We start from the raw sequence: 20,489 nt of genomic DNA on the forward strand, positions 1-20,489 counted from the left end.
GTGGAATAGATTGAGCATGAGAATCTCTACAATCAATGTTCAGTAACATTTTCACCTAAAATTAAAAATAAGCTCGAAATTCGAGAAAATGTGATTATCCAATTGCAAACTGTTGGCAACTGTTGATTCTATTAAATGATTCACTATGAAGAGATAGCAGACCACGTGTGTCACCAGCGTTATTGCCCTGTCACCAGCTGACTCAAATCTTTGAATAGTAGACTTGAGATGCGCGGGAACACTAGCGCCAGGTGATCAATTTTCATAACGGCAAGGAGAGTTGTGTGAGTGCGCCACACCAGATTTTTGATTAATACTTTTTCAACTATTATTCCACAAAATATAAAATTATAAGGCGGGAAATTTACCATATTTTTCTGACTATGAATAGGAATAACTTCCTAATCAATAGATATGCGACAAAATGTTATAGAATATTAATTGTGAATTATTTATTCGAGATCAAATTCGGTTTGATATATTGATTTGGAGTCGAGATATACTCGTTTCAGAGAGATATACTAGGGAAATATTGGACAATTAAGATTTTCCCTAGAGATATATTAGATTTTTTTAGAGATATATTAATTTCCCTAGAGATATACTAGGGAAATATTGGACAATTAAGATTTTTCGATTATGCATGGGTATATATTATTGAATCATTATTTTGTGGGGAAATACTCGTTATAAAAAATTCGAAATCTACTCAAGGTTGAAGAGCATTTTCTTCCTCTTTTAATTCCACATAACCATTCTAGTTATATGATTTTTTCAAGAAGCTACATTGAAACCATAGAAGAATGACGAATTTCATTTTTCCAATTTTTACACTGTCATTAAAATGTAAATCAACAGTCTCAAAATAAATAGAGACTGATAGATAATAAAAACTTGTGATTGGTCTCACATTGAAGAGAATTTCATGCTCCACAAGCTCAGCTTCCTTAAATCCATCTTGAACCACTTTATCGAAAAACTGCCGAGACTGTGAGAATGAGGAGCATATCTTCATTGTCTTGATTTTTTGAAAGGATCGAATCGAACTTCCCGAATATATTTTCTCAATAATAATTATTTAATTCAAATGAAAAAGGAGATTTTGTTCTATGATTATTAAAGACCAAATGCATTTTCCATCATATCAGGTCACCGAGAAACTTTGAATATAGAAATGGGCAATGTTTGTGTACATTGCAATATGGATTAACGTACACGTACACTCGAGACACTTTTATTGCCATATTCACAGGAGAATAAGCGTGTTCAGAGATTTTTCCAACAAAAAGTACTTGGTGACTGGACTATTGACTCTGCCAACATAATGTATGCAAGTGGTTTCCGCGCTCGCTTTGAAATTAAACCATTAGCTCATTTTAGAAGTGTGGAAAGAACTCTTATATCAGAAATGAAACTTATACAAATTCTCTATGAAGCATAAAAGAAATTAACATTATAAACAATTGGCTAAAGAAAGAGCCACAAGAAAGCTCAAGGCTCAGCGAATATTTTCCAGCCTTTCATCTTTTAAACGCAATCTTACAAGGTCTGCACGTTTTTGAATGTGAAAATTGTAAAGTCGTATTTGACCTACATATGCCCAGCTGGCTGTCTGTCGGTAGAGCATGAGATATTTTAATATTTCTGACAATTTGTCACCTGCTGGAATGAAAATAGCATATGATTCTTACCAGCTCTTTGAGGAGCTTATACCAAATTCTGCTATCAGCCACTGCAAACTGCTGCTGCTCTCTCAATCGGTAATTTTTACCGCTGCATTGACCAGTTCCGCAATAATTATAGATGTTGAAGAGGCTGTAATACTGCTTCGACTTAATACTAAGACTCTGTATTTCAATCAATTTGATTCCAGTGAATAGGTTGATCCATTTAAATAAATCTTGAGAACGTATTATTTCTGAAGATTTAGTGATCGATACTGTACATATCGCTGATTTATCCAACTCATTCGATGAAGATTACAGTTGGTTGATACTTTTATTAATGTGTCAATAATAATAAATAAAAATACTAGTACAAGATTGGTCATGTAAGAAGACAGGATTAAAAATTAAAAGAACACCATTCAATCAATAAATATGTAATTACAATAAAATCAACGAGCAAAAAATAATATATGAAACAGTAAAAGCAAAAAACAATATGAGGAATACACAAGAAAAATATCACAGCTCGCTCAATTAAAATTCTTATTCTGCTCAATAGCATCAATTAATAACTTTCATGATTTTGATATCAGCATACATTCTACAGATTCCTATAGCTCAATGATTTGACTCGCTTCTGCTTATCAAATTAGAATATTTTATATTTCAAATTCTCAATAATACAAAATAATTCAATAATAATTGATACTTTAAATATAAAATCTCAAGGCATAGGTTCGGCCGTCAGTGGAAATTAGATAAATAATTTATCTTGTGAACTTGAGCTTCTATAAATCGTATTATGCAAATAATAATACTGATATTTATGTACATTAACTGAGCATATTTAATAATTTCAAATAGTAATATATAATCTTCTTCTTCTTCTTCACTTCAAGGATTAGGTTTGTTAAAGAACCTGTTCCGGCACCCATCTTTTCCTCGATCTTCCCACGTCTCTTTTCCCAGTAGGTTTATAGCATTTAGCCTCCAAAGGTGTTCGTTCAGGTTGCATTCTATTCAAATGACTGCACCAATTCATTCTGTTTTGAATGATTTTTCCATGTAAAGGTGTAACAGATAAAGCTCTTCTTATCTCTCATTTCTGATTCTATCTGCTCTAGTGCAGCCAAACACACACACTTCTTAGAAACCTCATTTCTGCAGCTTGAATCTTGCTGTCTACTCTACGTGTGTGGATCTAATTCTCACTTCCGTAAAGCAGCGTTGGTACAGCGATGGTATTGAAGAATTTGATTCTAGTATCCTGCCTTGTTTTATTTTTGAGGTTTCTATGAATATTGCCACATATTCGTTGGAACTTTGATACTTTTTATGAATATCTTTATCTGTATCATAGGTTACATCATTGCCAAGATAATTGAAATTTTTCACCTGTTCTATTATCTTCCCATTCAATTCTATCTTGGTTCTGGATGGATATTTACCTTTGAAAGCCATTGATTTTGTTTTCTTAGTTGATATCTTCAAATTATATTTCTGAGAACTCTGTCCAGCATAAACATCGCTTTCTGTAAGGCGTCCTCATTCTCTTGAATTATTGTAAGGTCATTTGCATACATGATTCAGTTAACAGATGTATGGGCTGATAGCTGTATACCTGAGTCTGCCAAATTTTTCCATGTTCGTAACATGTCGTCCACGTAATATTAATAATGTCGGAGATATACAGCATCCTTGCCTTACACCCTTGTTTATATCAATGACCTCACTCAAACCGTCCTTTACTTGTAAACGGATAGTCGTTTTTTACATATAGGCTCTGCAAAAATTGAATTATTTGCTTGGGATATCCTCTCGAATCCAGAATTGACCATAGTAAGTTGCGATTTACTGAATCAAAAGCCTTTGTGAAGTCTATAAAAGCTAAGTGTGTCTCTAGATTATATTCTCTTCGTTTTGATATAATTTGATTCAAAGCGAAAACTGCATCAGTGCATGACCTACCTTTTCGGAAGCCCATCTGTTCTTCCAGGAGAAGTACATCAGTCATTATTTTCAATCTATTGTTTAGAATTCTGGCATAGACTTTGTATGTTGTATCCAGAAGACTGATACCTCTATAATTTTGAGGATCTGCTCTACTTCCTTTTTTGAATAGGGATATAACCAGGGACTGCAACCACTCTTTTGGTACTTGGTGTTGTTTCCAGCACATATTGAAAAGATGTAGTATTCTATTGTGTAGAAGGATTCCTCCATACTTCAACAGTTCCATATTTACCCCATTCAAACCTGGGGCTTTCCTATTTTTTGTGCTTTTCAAGGCATTTAATAGCTCTTCTATTGTAATTGGATCAATACAGCAGTTCTCACATATGGACTCCAACCTATTTGGCTCTACTTCTTCACACCAAAGCTCTTTGTAATGTTTAATCCATTCGTCAGTTCCAATACAATCAGTCTTCACCATGTCTCTTTCACTTTTATTCAAAACTTTCATAACTTTGTATGCCAATGACTGACGTCCATGTAGATCATGTTCAATGGTTGTTATAAATTTTTCCCATGCTTCCTGATGAGCTTTTTTCACAATTCTTGAGGCTTTATTTCTTGCAACTCGATATATGGCCCTGTTTGTTCTTTTTGATTTCCCAAATATTTCTGGTATGTTTTATTTTCTCATTAATTGCTTCCTCTATCTCATTTGTCCAAATCTTTAAACCTTTCCGACTTCTATATCTCCTTTTCTTACTAACAGCCTCATTCGCACTTCTTACTATTATATTTTTAATATTGTTCCATTCAGTCTCAATATCTTCTTCCGTTGGAGTGTCCTGGATGTAGGAATTTATGCGTTGTTGATAGAGATGCCTGATACTATCTTCCTCTAATAGATACACTTTGAAAACTTCGTCTCTATTTGTATTGTTTGTTTCCTTTTTTGTATGGGTTTTCTTCCATCGTGTAAACAAATCAATTTTACCAACAACTAAATAGTGGTCTGAAAAGATATCGAAGCCACGGAGCACATTCACGTCAGTAATTTGTCTTGCTATATTTTGATTAGCTATCATGTAGTCTATTAAAGATCTTGTTCCACGTGCTGCCCATGTAAACTTGTGTATTTCTTTCTTCCGGAAGAAAGTATTCATAATTTTCAGTTCATTAAAAGTTGAGAATTCTCTAAGGCTGTCTCCATTTCTGTTCTTCACATTTTCACCAAAAGTTCCGACTACATTGTTGATTGGTTCTACTCCAACTCTTGCATTGAGATCTCCCATTATAACTACCCCATATATAATTATAATTAATATATAATTTAACCTTTAATTCTCATATATATATATTTTTAAATATGACTTTTCCTTATTAACATTACTTGCGCAATTAAGTCTAAATCAAGCTAGATTTTTAAGTTATACCCTCGACGAGCTAGCTTTATGGAAATTCTATCGATTCGTAGCACTGAGGATCCTCTTAAATAATTATGAACTCACGTGTAGATTTTTCACAAATTTTGATGATGACCAAGATTCGTCTCGTGTGTCCTAAGCCTTTTCTGGTGGGCTGCTGTTGTCTTCTCCAATGGGGATATTTAATTTAATAACTCATGTCATACAGCAACATCACTGAGTTATATGAATTTATTTTTAATTACATAAATCAAAACTTAAACTTTGGCAAAAATTAATTATTGTACAATAAGGAATTCAGTCTAATGCTCTCATAATTGGTGGGTGTTCCTGGTGACCTCTGGCAAGCAAGTGGGCTGTTGGTCTTCCCCACGTGGAGAAGACCATGTGGAGATTTTGAATTAAACAATTTTTAGCGCCGAGCAAATACTGTATTTTGATTGGTACATCCCCGAACTGTAGTAGGTATTAATGTGCTCAATAAAAATAAATCCCATTTCCTTTATCTTTTTGTTTTAATAATTTTTGTTCATGCTATATGATACAATAATTTTTTGGTGTTTTCTTAATAGTTTTTTGTGACATTTATTTGACATGCTTAGTTAATTGGTCTATTGTTGCAAAACTGGATATTCCAGTAAACACTAAAACTGCTGCAGCATTCGTAGGGCAATGCGTAAAAGTGTAAAATTATACACCAAATTGAAGAGAATTTGATGCTCTATAAGCTCATAATCAGCATGGATTTTTACATCAACTTTTAGGCTATAGTTTTTTAAAGGAGCAAAAAATTGGAGGCAAACGTGTTTTTTCAAAAACGTTACACCTTCATGAGCGAATATCTCGAAAATTTAGGAAAAGTTGTGAATTGTATATTGTAGGAAATTATGTAAGCTTCAATTTTGTATAGTATAGAACAGTTATATCCGTAAGATGAATAGTTTTAGAGTTATATGCGAGAAATAAAAAAATGGTACCTTTGAACCACCCCACCCCCTTAGCACAGTGGGTAGGGGTGGGGACTTTTGATATGTTTACCTCCTCACTACCCTAAACAGAACTGCGGGGTCAAAAATTGTCTTCCAAACTTTTTCCTCTATAACCTTTCCTTGTCTGGACTACAATGTTCTAAATTAAAAAGAAACAATATATACGGTATGAAGTGTTTTGTTTTTTTTTACCTTGAAAAGAAAGTCCATCTTATAGTCCGGTCAATATAAACATGAAAAAGGAGGTGTGCTTGCATTTTAAATTGTAGTTCTTATTTTTTAAAATATAATTGGGTAAATAAGAGATTAATTCCAGAACCAATTTTTTCAAGAAAAATTTCCTTATGCTAGATACCGTACGGAGTGACCAAAAACCTCGTATTTTCGGTTCATTTTCCAGTTTTCAACTATTTCCGCCAAATCCTGTAATCGGACAGGAAAATTCGCTCCCGCATTTTTTTAGATTAAATTTCTAATAGATTGAGATATTTGAAACTTTCTATCTTCAATGAGTACTGACTTACAATTTTTCAAAAAATAGTACAATTTTAATAAAAAATCAATTTTCATAAATTTTAGTTTTTTATCAACAATAACAATATTTTTGATTTTGTTACCATTTAAATGTGTAATTCAAAATTCATGTGGGCGTGATTTTGTGCACTACAATTTGAGACCAGGTAGACTGCTCTATCTCATATAGATTTCCAGGTTGACAGACTTGACAACAATGCTCCTTGTATTTGGAAAACACCTTAGCTTCTTCAATCATCACCTCCATTGTCATCACATTGAGATATCGCACCATCATATAACAACATATTAAAGGTACTTAATTTAGTGGAGGACACGTATAAGGATACCTCATGGAACAAAATTTCAAACACTCATAACTTTTGACACAATGATGGGATCTCATCGTACCTCGACCAATTTCTATATTCAAAGCTGTGTATTTTGTGAAATACTTGGGATAAAATTTCTATACCTAGTAAGGATGGTGAAAAGTATCACCTCTTTCCACTCCAATGAAGAATATTTTCGATTTCAGTACCATTACAAACTTACAGCCGATTTTAGTCTTATCGCTATTTTTTGTTAATCAAAAGTCTCTAAAATGAGTCTGATACATCATAGAAACTCTTGATGTATTCCAAATTGTAGACAATTTCATCACCTACGAGCTCAGTTGCCTGAAATTCATCTTGAATCACTATTTCCTATCATAGCCCAGTCAACGAAGTGCTATAGAGGGAAAAGTTTGGAAGACAATTTTTGACCACGCAGTTCTGTTTAGGGTAGTGAGGAGTTGAACATATCAAAAGTCCCCACCCCTACCCCCTGTGCTAAGGGGGTAGGGAAAGGGGTAGGGGGCGGCAAAAATAAACCAAATGACAAAGGAATTTGGAGAGAATGTTTTGAACATAATTTTCGACTTTGGAGCTTTGTTGGGACCAGTTAGGGGGTGAACATATCAAAAGTCCCCATCCCTACCCCTTGTGCTAAAGGGATGAGGGTGGTTTAAAAGTTGAATTTTTCAATGTTTTGCTTACCCGCTCATATATTGAGAAAAATGCGTTCAACCGACATGACTAATCCATTGAGAAATGAAGCTTGATAAATTCTCTACAATATTTGTTCTGTAGTGATTTGTGATATCTCCAACAGTTTTCGAGATATACGCTCTTAAAAGTGTAAAATTGTTAAAATAATGTAACAGCTTTTAATCCTTATTTTTTGATGTTTCAGGGCCTACAACTCTCCAACAATGCATCGAAAAAATGAATTCTCACCGTAGATTTGTAGAGCTTTGTTTTCTCTTCAATTTGATGTATTATTTCACTACTTAATGTTTTCCTTCTATTGTTATAGCAGATTCAATGTGGAGGGTGAAATTTTAATTATGTAATAATTGATCACTTGACAATGAAATTTTGAGTCTAGAGCATCTGGTACACAGGGGCGAGGCGTGACTTTTTGGCTCAGTCATCTCCAGGAACAATTCAGTTGAAAGTTTGAATGAAAGCTGCACCCCCCCCCTACTTTAAAGATTATGTTTCATTTTGGACGATTATTTATCGAGCAAGATGACATCTAGTATAAGATAAGCTCACTATTCAAAATCCTAAGAGTTGAAAAGTCTAAAACTTGGCTAAATCTCAAGCTCGGAAACTGGCCCTCAAATTAATTGAAAAAATTGAAATGAAATTCTTTATTCTTTATTGATTCATACAACAAGTACATCATCAAAAATGACAGGGAGAGAAAAAATAAGGTAACCTTTTGCTATTCCTCTCCCAAATTTAGATAAGGTTACACACAGTCCGAAATAGGTCAGGTCTTGTAGTTGTTCACTTCACTTAATTTTCAGTTCTTGATTATTTTCACAAAGTAGATTTTTAAATTTAGATGCTTCAAAACCAAACATAGAAGAAATAATAATAATTATCAATAACAAATTGCAAACAAAATAATAACTATCGTACGGTTTGCAACACTGGCGCGGAACAGTGGAATCGCAGAAAATAGCGATGTCTTTGACCGTTTACTCCACCATCGTTTGCGGTGAGAGGGAGAGTGTTGATGCAGAAGAGTGGTGGTAACCAATGCTAAATAGCATTACTGGAATCGCATGTTTTTGAGAATCACATTGAACGGATGGAACTGAATGCAGTAGTCTACTTTATTCAAGCTTGGCGCGCTCGCAAAAAACGTTTCTCTTTTGGTTTCTTCACCTTTTTTGTATTTATTTTTAATATTTTCAATTCAATAATATACACATTACATATAAATTTCTGTCCAGTCATCGCCGAATCCAGAGATGACCGGACGCCTCGCCACTGCTGGTACACAATTTTTGACTTTGTAGCTTAATGAAGACTAGTTGGGACGTAAAAATAGCCAAAATACGCATCTCTAGCCCGTCTATTGAAAGTGTGGAACTGCTAAGTTGACACTTGTTGCAGAGTTGAAAATTTCACCCCCACATTGAATCTGCTATAACAATAGAAGGAAACATTAAGTAGTGAAATAATACATCAAATTGAAAAGAAAACAAAGCTCTACAAATCTACGGTGAGAATTCATTTTTTCGATGCATTGTTGGAGAGTTGTAGGCCCTGAAACATCAAAAAATAGGATTAAAAGCTGTTACATTATTTTAACAATTTTACACTTTTAAGAGCGTATATCTCGAAAACTGTTGGAGATACCACAAATCATCACAGAACAAATATTGTAGAGAATTTATCAAGCTTCATTTCTCAATAGTTAGTCATGTCGGTTGAACGCATTTTTCTCAAGATATGAGCATGTAAGCAAAACATTGAAAAATTCAACTTTTAAACCACCCTCATCCCTTTAGCACAAGGGGTAGGGATGGGGACTTTCAATATGTTCACCCCCTAACTGGTCCCAACAAAGCTCCAAAGTCAAAAATTATGTTCAAAACATTCTCTCCAAATTCCTTTGTCAATTGGTATATTTTTGCATAACTGAAGATCCACACTCAACACTGAAGCTGTTGCAACAGTCTTGGGGATGTGCGTAAATTTGTGAAATTATACATCAAATTGAAGAGAATTTGTTGCTCTATAAGCTCATGATCAGCATGGATTTTTCCCATCGATATTCAAAAAGTTATAAGAGCAAAAAATTGAAGGTAAATGGGTTTTTTCAAAAATGTCACATCTTTCAGAGCGGATATCTCGAAAAGTGAAAGAGATATAGAAAAAGTTGTGAGATCAATATTTTAGGAAATTATGTAAGCTTTAATTTCTTATTTGATAGTCATGTCTGTAAAATGCATAACTTTCGAGTTATATGCGAGAAACCAAAAAATGGTACCTTTGAACCACCCCCACCCCCTTAGCACAGGGGGTAGGGGTGGGGACTTTTGATATGTTCAACTCCTCACTACCCTAAACAGAACTGCGGGGTCAAAAATTGTCTTCCAAACTTTTCCCTCTATACCCTTTTTTGAGAATTCATTGCCTGGACTATCATAGCACTGCCCTGAACGTTAATATGGGGAGAATATCTTCGATTTCTTGATTTTTTTTCAACGATCGAATCTTACATTACGATCATTTTTCTCATGAATAGTTCACAGCAACTAAAAGAGGATATTCTATTCTAAAATTTAAGATCAAGTATTTTTTATAATAACGGGTTACCGAGATACATAGCTCTGAATATAGAAATTGGTCATTTCTTTGTGTATTGAAATACTTGTTAAAGTACACTCAAGGATAAATTTTCTATTTTCCTACCGAATTTGTCTCATGGTGCATGATTTTGAACCGTCGTAAAGAGAAGAATAAGCACTAGTACGACGAGATCCGATCATTGTGTCAAAAGTTATGAGTTTTTAACTTGGTAACATATATGCTGGATGTCCATCGAGCTGGAAATACTAGGTCTAGGTTCAAGTGTCCGCTCGCTAGAAGTTTGCATGAAAATTATTCTCAATAGCTTTTAATCTATTCCTTTGAAGTTTACTCGCTTTTCAACTCGGGCTGAGCCCAGTCATGCAACTATGCCATTTACCCGAGTTTGAGACGTCAAAATAGGTATAACAAAGAAAAATTAACGACACTTTATCTGATGCAAGTATTCTTTACTTTCAAACCAATTACATAATATATATTTACAATATAAGAAAGTTTCTAGTCTACTATCCGTTATTACCTAGAATAAACAAGAATAAAAAAGAACACAAAATCAATAACTTAAAACCGCGAACGTTTGTTTGCAACACACAACGTTCTTTTAAGTAATGAAACATTCAATGTGAAAAACGTGATGAACATTTTGCGATTGTTTGTCGGTATACGGTGGTTAATAAATAAACATGATAGGAAACGAAATACAAAAGAAAAGAATAACTTAATATCGGGAACGTTCTAATTTAGGAAACGTTCAGTGAATAACACATTAAACATATGAAAGTCGTTTTGTGATGAGGGGTTTGTTGGTAGGGTGATTTATAAATTTGAGAAAAGTGTAGATAATTCATTTAGGAGAATAGGGTTCAAATTGGAGAGGCGAAAGTGGGGGATAAAGTAGTAGGTATGCGCTCATCTTGCAATCTAACCATAAGGCAGCCAGCCGCCGGCCAGCCCTATTCCCGTGACCGGAGCATCCAAAGTAGTAGACTGAATGGGAGGCAGCCTAATACTTGTGCTTGTGTTTGTGCTTGCGGGGCGGAGTGTCCATGTGCTTGGTGGGAGGAGAGAGCATCCGCGAGTACTTGGGTCGCGGCGACCGCGAGTCGGATCGCGACCGGTGCTTGCTGCGATTGGAGGAGACCGGTGACACGGGCGGCGAGCCGCGTTTGCTGCTTCGCACTGACGGCGGTGACCGGCGCGACCGACTCAGCGGCGACTTGCGACCGTGCGGCGAGTGAGAGCGCTGTGATTTCCGAGGCTGTGGACTTCTACTTCGTGACCTGCAACATTATCATGGTTGCCGTATTTGATTTACGTTTTATTTCAACAAAATTTGATTTAATTCAGTTTTTCTCAATAATCAAAGTGCATATTATTTTTTATATGTATGGTATATTGGTATTTTTTATTCAGCTTTCCGAGTGAACATACAGATTATTTTTTATTCAGCTTTCCGAGTAAACATACAGATTATTTTTTATTCAGCTTTCCGAGTAAACTACAGATTTTTTTTATTCAGCTTTCCGAGTAAACATACAGAAAAGATAACATAAGAAGATATCCCATCGTATAGGGCGTTTCACCCTTTACTAGATTCACTGTTAGCTATGTCAACACTCGTAGTCTCTCATACTGTGCCGTTCTTACCCTCTCATCGAGCTAGAGCAGTAATAAAGGACAGTAGTCGACAGTAATCGGCTTAAGAAAACAAAGAATCAGCTTGAAATTTGGAAAACAAACAACCTAAACCATGGGATATCTTCTTATGCTATCTTTTCTCTGTTGTAATAAGTATGTAGTTATATTTGTAAACGTACATTTAAAACTTATGGCATGTAATGTTAGTCAACTTATCAATATCATTCACAAGTAAAATAAAGTGATTTTCAACTTGAAATCATTATTTTGAATCAATATCTCATTCCATACGTAGGGCCTACTAATGATGGATATTCACGTAGATAATCTCATAAAGATGTTATATTTAATTATTTGAAACGAGCTTCAGCAGCTATCGCCGCCTGAATAAATATTTAGCTGACTATGACTACGTTAGCTGACTATAACCTACGTTATAATAGCAGTGAAGAAAGATAGGACAACAGCGTTGCCGATTCTCTGCCTTCTATAAAGGATGTTAGGTTATGTCGTGTTTGAAGGGATGGATTCAAGGATACAAAGGTTCAAAGAGCCAACACGTCAACCGGATCTTATTGTGTTCCCAAGTACGTTAGTTGGGCAAACCAATGCCTGTGTCCTTCACAAGATCCAGGAGTCTTCCCCTATACTAACATCCCATTCCTCACCTGGTTGCTTGCAGCCAAACAGAGCCCTTCTCTTTGCCCCTAGTCTCTCGCAATCCAGTGTGATATGCTTGGCAGTCTCTTAAGACTTATTGGTCCTCGTAACCTACGTGAGTTCCACTCCTGGCCTTTTTGTAGTCATTCCGCCGAGGAAGAGGTTACCAAATTGCCTCTAGGGCGCCTGGCGACTGGCCATCCTGTGCTCAGCCTCTTGACCCAAATTTGTGCCTGAAGTTTCACCCATCTCTGGTCTCTTGTTTTTTTTTCTTTTTGCCCCTCCAAAACTTTTCAGAATCAAAACCTTTTCCGAGAAGTTTTACCTGAATGGCCGCCCTTCTTTGAACAGTGGTCTGAGAAGCTCATTCTTCCTCTCCAGTTGGGATGGTGTGATTGAGCTTACGTCATCCAGTATATCTCATGTAATAGCAACTGTTCATTCTTGTTGAAAATAATCAATTACGGTATATTTTATTCGTCAAGAAAAAATATTTTTAAATTATTCAGTTATAGGTTTGCATAATTGAAATTAGATATGTTGTTAATCAATTATATTTCTAAATTGTTAAAAAACGATCTGGCAAGGTTGCGGAGCTAGAAAAGGATAGCGCTATCTGTTTTGTCGATTGATAGACAATGATAGCAAAACCAATGTTAATAAAATACTGTCATTATAATGTGGACCTCACTATAATTAAGTCAAGAGTTCACACATTAATTTAAAGGTGCGTACAGACTTTTGCTCTGCTCCGCGATCGAACGTCACTCGAGCAGATCGATTGATGATCGAAGGTGGAGCAAGAGTGGAACGCGAGAAGAGCGTGTAACAGAGCTCGAGCTTGGCAAGCTCCTAGGTCGAACTAATCAATAGTTGCGCATGCGCGGTCAACGTTTTTGTTTGTTATGTTTGTTGATAGTTACGATCTCTATGTTAGCAAATAAAATTATCAAAATTGATAATTAATTAAAATAATATTAAGTTATAAAAGCATTTATAGTAATAGGTACCGGCATATTGGCATTTAGAAGAAAGTAGCCGAACTCCCAATCAAGCCTTTCACGTTTTGAAACATTGACAGACATTACCTTTTATCAGTGAGGATAATGCCGTCTCACTCATTGTTACTGGGGGTGCGCGTGTTTAATTCAATTTGGGCGCCTTCAGAGAGATTTTTTCTGTTCTGTCATGCTTGTCTGTTCTGCTTTTCCAGACTCTTGTATTTGTTATTTAAATTGTAGCCTTCCTTGCTATTCCTTGGTTTTCATCATCTTTTATTTATAAATTTAAAGTTATTTATCATTTACTTTTCCACTTTTTTTATCCTTCTTAATGCATGGGAATTATAGACTCATCATTGAAAATTATTTTAATGTGGTTTGATCTCTATTAAAAATTGTGATCTCTCTTTATAATAAATTATAAATATAACGCATATTGTTATGATAACTCGAGCTTACGCACAGGCCTATATGTAAGCTCTTTCCTATCTGATACAAGAATTTTATACAAGAATAAAATTGTAATAGCTCAAGAGTTTTTTGTTTAGTATAGTTCTATATTTTGTTGTTTGATTTTAGTAAGTATATTATATCGTTTCTTGAATTGTATAAACTTTATTGCTTAAGGTTCTACGTAACTGCTTTGAATTGTATTCAGAATGAAAAAATAAATTGAATAATAAAACATTTAAATAAATGCAATAATTATAATATTTATTATAAACTAGCTGGCCCGGCGAACTTCGTACCGCCAAAAAGTCAATGTATCTTATGTCACTCTTGACTTTATTTGGTGAAACATGAAATTTATCTGACAATCAATATATTATTATTTTCATTTTCATCTCAATACGGACTTCCTATGTTGTTAGTTATGCAGCATTTATTATCCCGAAAACATATTCTTCTCAATCGATTGGTAGTAATATCAGTAAAGTATTGAATTAAAAAAATATATAGGTTGAATCAGTGTTTCAAAGATGAATTTAATGCGTTCATAGTTGTTGATTGTCAATAGGTGGTCCAGGAAATATGCAATATACGAATCAAACAGAATTCCATATTCTTTCCATCTTCCATTTTAGGATGAATATAAGCTAAGCTAAATTAAAAAAAAAATAGTAAATTATTCTGGCATTCTTCAGTAATAATTAATGAATGCAATATTATATGAACAACTAAAATTGATAAAGAAATATTATATTATTGATGTCGCAGGAAACATTTAAAATATGAGACGTCTACTATGTCCTAAATGGAATTTTTTGCACCGTAGCGAAGCACGGGTGACCTGTTTATTACAGCTGGTAACTTTAGATGCTAAATCATATTATTACAACATAAAATATATTCTCAAAGTTTGGTTATGTAGCTGAGAATATGGATTATCGAAGAAAAATAAGTGCAAGCTTCAACTTACTTTGATATCGATGATTTGTGGAGGTTTTGATCAATATAAATGTAAATCAATATTTTTGGCACTTCAAATTTCTATTTATTCACTCGAAATATCACGTGTGTTGGTTCTTAAAACATGTAAACAACATTCAACAGCTTACTGCCTTCTCGAGTCACCACTTTTTGAGGTTATATCGAGTGTCTAATGCCTCCAAATTCAAAATCAGTAGACGCGGGTAGCTCTGTCCGACTTCGCCACAGTAGTCCGAATTCACCCCGGTTTACGGTATGTAGTTATATTTGTAAACGTACATTTAAAACTTATGGCATGTAATATTAGTCAACTTATCAATATCATTCACAAGTAAAATAAAGTGATTTTCAACTTGAAATCATTATTTTGAATCAATATCTCATTCCATACGTAGGGCCTACTAATGATGGATATTCACGTAGATAATCTCATAAAGATGTTATATTTAATTATTTGAAACGAGCTTCAGCAGCTATCGCCGCCTGAATAAATATTTAGCTGACTATGACTATAGTGAAACCTACGTTATAATAGCAGTGAAGAAAGATAGGACAACAGCGTTGCCGATTCTCTGCCTTCTATAAAGGATGTTAGGTTACGTCGTGTTTGAAGGGATGGATTCAAGGATACAAAGGTTCAAAGAGCCAACACGTCAACCGGATCTTATTGTGTTCCCAAGTACGTTAGTTGGGCAAACCAATGCCTGTGTCCTTCACAAGATCCAGGAGTCTTCCCCTATACTAACATCCCATTCCTCACCTGGTTGCTTGCAGCCAAACAGAGCCCTTCTCTTTGCCCCTAGTCTCTCGCAATCCAGTGTGATATGCTAGGCAGTCTCTTAAGACTTATTGGTCCTCGTAACCTACGTGAGTTCCACTTCTGGCCTTTTTGTAGTTATTCCGCCGAGGAAGAGGTTACCAAATTGCCTCTAGGGCGCCTGGCGACTGGCCATCCTGTGCTCAGCCTCTTGACCCAAATTTGTGCCTGAAGTTTCACCCATCTCTGGTCTCTTTTTTTTTTCTTTTTGCCCCTCCAAAACTTTTCAGAATCAAAACCTTTTCCGAGAAGTTTTACCTGAATGGCCGCCCTTCTTTGAACAGTGGTCTGAGAAGCTCATTCTTCCTCTCCAGTTGGGATGGTGTGATTGAGCTTACGTCATCCAGTAATCTCATGTAATAGCAACTGTTCATTCTTGTTGAAAATAATCAATTACGGTATATTTTATTCGTCAAGAAAAAATATTTTTAAATTATTCAGTTATAGGTTTGCATAATTGAAATTAGATATGTTGTTAATCAATTATATTTCTAAATTGTTAAAAAACGATCTGGCAAGGTTGCGGAGCTAGAAAAGGATAGCGCTATCTGTTTTGTCGATTGATAGACAATGATAGCAAAACCAATGTTAATAAAATACTGTCATTATAATGTGGACCTCACTATAATTAAGTCAAGAGTTCACACATTAATTTAAAGGTGCGTACAGACTTTTGCTCTGCTCCGCGATCGAACGTCACTCGAGCAGATCGATTGATGATCGAAGGTGGAGCAAGAGTGGAACGCGAGAAGAGCGTGTAACAGAGCTCGAGCTTGGCAAGCTCCTAGGTCGAACTAATCAATAGTTGCGCATGCGCGGTCAACGTTTTTGTTTGTTATGTTTGTTGATAGTTACGATCTCTATGTTAGCAAATAAAATTATCAAAATTGATAATTAATTAAAATAATATTAAGTTATAAAAGCATTTATAGTAATAGGTACCGGCATATTGGCATTTAGAAGAAAGTAGCCGAACTCCCAATCAAGCCTTTCACGTTTTGAAACATTGACAGACATTACCTTTATCAGTGAGGATAATGCCGTCTCACTCATTGTTACTGGGGGTGCGCGTGTTTAATTCAATTTGGGCGCCTTCAGAGAGATTTTTTCTGTTCTGTCATGCTTGTCTGTTCTGCTTTTCCAGACTCTTGTATTTGTTATTTAAATTGTAGCCTTCCTTGCTATTCCTTGGTTTTCATCATCTTTTATTTATAAATTTAAAGTTATTTATCATTTAGTTTTCCACTTTTTTTATCCCTTCTTAATGCATGGGAATTATAGACTCATCATTGAAAATTATTTTAATGCGGTTTGATCTCTATTAAAAATTGTGATCTCTCTTTATAATAAATTATAAATATAACGCATATTGTTATGATAACTCGAGCTTACGCACAGGCCTATATGTAAGCTCTTTCCTATCTGATACAAGAATTTTATACAAGAATAAAATTGTAATAGCTCAAGAGTTTTTTGTTAGTATAGTTCTATATTTTGTTGTTTGATTTTAGTAAGTATATTATATCGTTTCTTGAATTGTATAAACTTTATTGCTTAAGGTTCTACGTAACTGCTTTGAATTGTATTCAGAATGAAAAAATAAATTGAATAATAAAACATTTAAATAAATGCAATAATTATAATATTTATTATAAACTAGCTGGCCCGGCGAACTTCGTACCGCCAAAAAGTCAATGTATCTTATGTCACTCTTGACTTTATTTGGTGAAACATGAAATTTATCTGACAATCAATATATTATTATTTTCATTTTCATCTCAATACGGACTTCCTATGTTGTTAGTTATGCAGCATTTATTATCCCGAAAACATATTCTTCTCAATCGATTGGTAGTAATATCAGTAAAGTATTGAATTAAAAAAATATATAGGTTGAATCAGTGTTTCAAAGATGAATTTAATGCGTTCATAGTTGTTGATTGTAGGTGTTGTCATAGGTGGTCCAGGAAATATGCAATATACGAATCAAACAGAATTCCATATTCTTTCCATCTTCCATTTTAGGATGAATATAAGCTAAGCTAAATTAAAAAAAAAATAGTAAATTATTCTGGCATTCTTCAGTAATAATTAATGAATGCAATATTATATGAACAACTAAAATTGATAAAGAAATATTATATTATTGATGTCGCAGGAAACATTTAATATATGAGACGTCTACTATGTCCTAAATGGAATTTTTTCGCTCCGTAGCGAAGCACGGGTGACCTGTTTATTACAGCTGGTAACTTTAGATGCTAAATCATATTATTACAACATAAAATATATTCTCAAAGTTTCATGCCGTTCTGTCAAGTAGTTTTCAAGTCTATAGGGAATAAACAAACACACATACATACATTCATTTTTATATAAAGAAGATTATTTGGAAAGTAATTCTATTATCCTCGAACAATTATTCAAAACAAAGCAATGTCTTCAGACAATGTCATCAAAAACCTGAGGCCGCACTGCTGGATGGTTATACACAGAACAGTCATTTTGTTTTTAGTCGGGGTGTTTAGAATAAAATACATGTGCGGTTATGAAGCAGCACATACTCTTGTCTTTTGCAGTAACTATATTACCCACAGTATGGCCATTGGAATTTTTTTCCCGCCGCCGCCATGAAGATTCCAAATATTTGAATTTTACAATGGAGCTTATATGGGATTATAAGTAAAATCGCTTGCTTTTACTTATTAAAGTATATTCTTGTGATTATTAACTTCGATATGATTTCTTTCATGCTTTTCTATATTCTCAATATAGTTTTGGAACTTGAAATAGTAAATCGTAGATAATAGCGAGTAAAAATGAACGTAACCTGAAAGCTGAATTTCCAAAAAAAAAAATACCATACAACTTTTGAAATGTGTCATGCTATTGTAATAAATTTTGTTCCATTGACAAAAAATAAAGTTCTCATATCTATTTCTAGAAGCATGATGGAATCTCATCACAATAGATTCCATAGCATTTAAATAGTTTGTTTTATTCAGCCAATAAGTCTGACGAAAATATTGTAAAGCACAACATTGAATTTTGAATATAAACTCTGGAAGAGCCAATTATTCTAGCCATAGTATTACTTGATGAATTTAATAAACATGTAAGAAATTGAAAAATAACACACATAACCATTATTGTTTATATTTAGTGATATTCCTAATCTTAACCACTGCTCGTGGTAATGCAACTCGAAAATCATATCAATAGCTATTGTACCAACATGTTATGGGTAGTGTACTCAGTACTGAAGAGAATCAATCAGAGAAGTCACGACGTTTTTAATCAGCACTTAATCATGGTTAAGTATTTCATAAAATGTTATATTCAATTGAGCCACAAAAAATATTTTGAAATTGGATTATTTGAAGTTCGATCCAATAAATGGGATGAGGAAATACACAAAATTGAAATTTATCTTTCTGCATATTTATATAGATCACTGGTACCCAATAAGTTGTCCGCGAAAGCTCTAGAAGTGGTCCGCGAGGAGTCCGAGGGAAGGAAAATTGATGTTTTAAGCTTTATTAGTGTTTTTTAAAGTTATCTTTTTTGTCTATATTAAAGTATAATCAATTTCTCTTTGAAAATGATATATCAAACTCATCTTAAGTTCATAATATGTTTCCAATCTGTAAAGTAAGTGATAAGTTCCAAATGTCTAATGCTATAAGATAGGACTTGAAAGTTTGTTTGGAATCTTAATGGCGGATTTGTACCATGTGACCGAGCTAACCAATCAGAAGCGTGACAGTCAATGGCCATACTGTGGGTAATATAGTTACTGTATTGTCTACTATCTACCGACGGCTGTTGGATGACGCAATGATTATAACAGCTGATTTTTATCTGAGTGTGGCCAGCTCACAAATCTTCTCCCATAAGTATTACATGTAAACTTTAAAGGACCGTAGGGGAGAGTCCTGAAATCGGATCATACATTTGATAGGCCATAAACCTGGTCCACAACTAAAAAAATCATCAAATTCGTTGCACACATAAAAAGTTATTAAATGTCAAAATTTGAGGCTTGATTTTTATTTATATATAGGAATTCTTTATTGAGAAACCCTTCATAGAGAGTCGAATGCTATTCCAGTGAATAATAGATTTGCCCTGCTTTCTACGGAGGAATCGTCAGTTTCTGCATGTGGGTCGTATGTAAATGAATGCATGATGGGAACGGAGGGCCACCTGTGTGCAGACACAACGCCAGTGAACCGAATAAAAAAAGAAAACAATTAGATATCAAGGAAAGCGAAAATGAGACTAAAAAACTATTTACAGAAAGGAAGAAGAAAAGATTGACAGTTTTATCTGATAGTCAAGGAAAAGGACTAAGTAGATACCTGACTAATCTAGGAGATGAATTTGACATTTTTGTATATTCGAAACCAGGAGCAAAACTCAAACACATTGTTCAAGACGGTTTTAATTTTATTAGTGATTTCACAGAGAAGGACACTGTTATTCTGATGGGGGGAACCAATGATTGTCATCGTAGTGAACCTTATCAATTGACTACTTCAGGGATTAGAAACACTTTTGAGATTCAAGCTAAAAACTAACATTCATGTTTGCAGTATTCCTCACAGATACAATGAACCTGAACTCATGCTAACCTTTCATGCTAACTCCATTTTATCAAAGACTTTGAATGATTACAAAGGTGAACTCGGTCTTAGCTTCAAAGATATAAACTGCTTTCTCAAGAGATGGCATTTTGCC

The 20,489-nt window shown here is 34.4% G+C and overlaps 1 protein-coding gene across 1 annotated transcript in view; it reads right to left on the bottom strand.

Moving 5' to 3' along the window:
* Positions 1 to 11,127: 11,127 nt before the first annotated feature.
* LOC111049049 (U2 snRNP-associated SURP motif-containing protein) overlaps positions 11,128 to 20,489 on the bottom strand; it is a 62,210-nt gene continuing 52,848 nt past the window's right edge. Inside the window, exon 20 of the mRNA XM_039431846.1 lies at positions 11,128 to 11,482. Within this exon, the coding sequence (XP_039287780.1) occupies positions 11,206 to 11,482 (277 nt within the window). The 3' untranslated portion in view covers positions 11,128 to 11,205. The remainder of the gene's footprint in view (positions 11,483 to 20,489) is intronic.

This window comes from Nilaparvata lugens, chromosome 1 (assembly GCF_014356525.2).
Source record: "Nilaparvata lugens isolate BPH chromosome 1, ASM1435652v1, whole genome shotgun sequence".
NCBI lineage: Eukaryota > Metazoa > Arthropoda > Insecta > Hemiptera > Delphacidae > Nilaparvata > Nilaparvata lugens.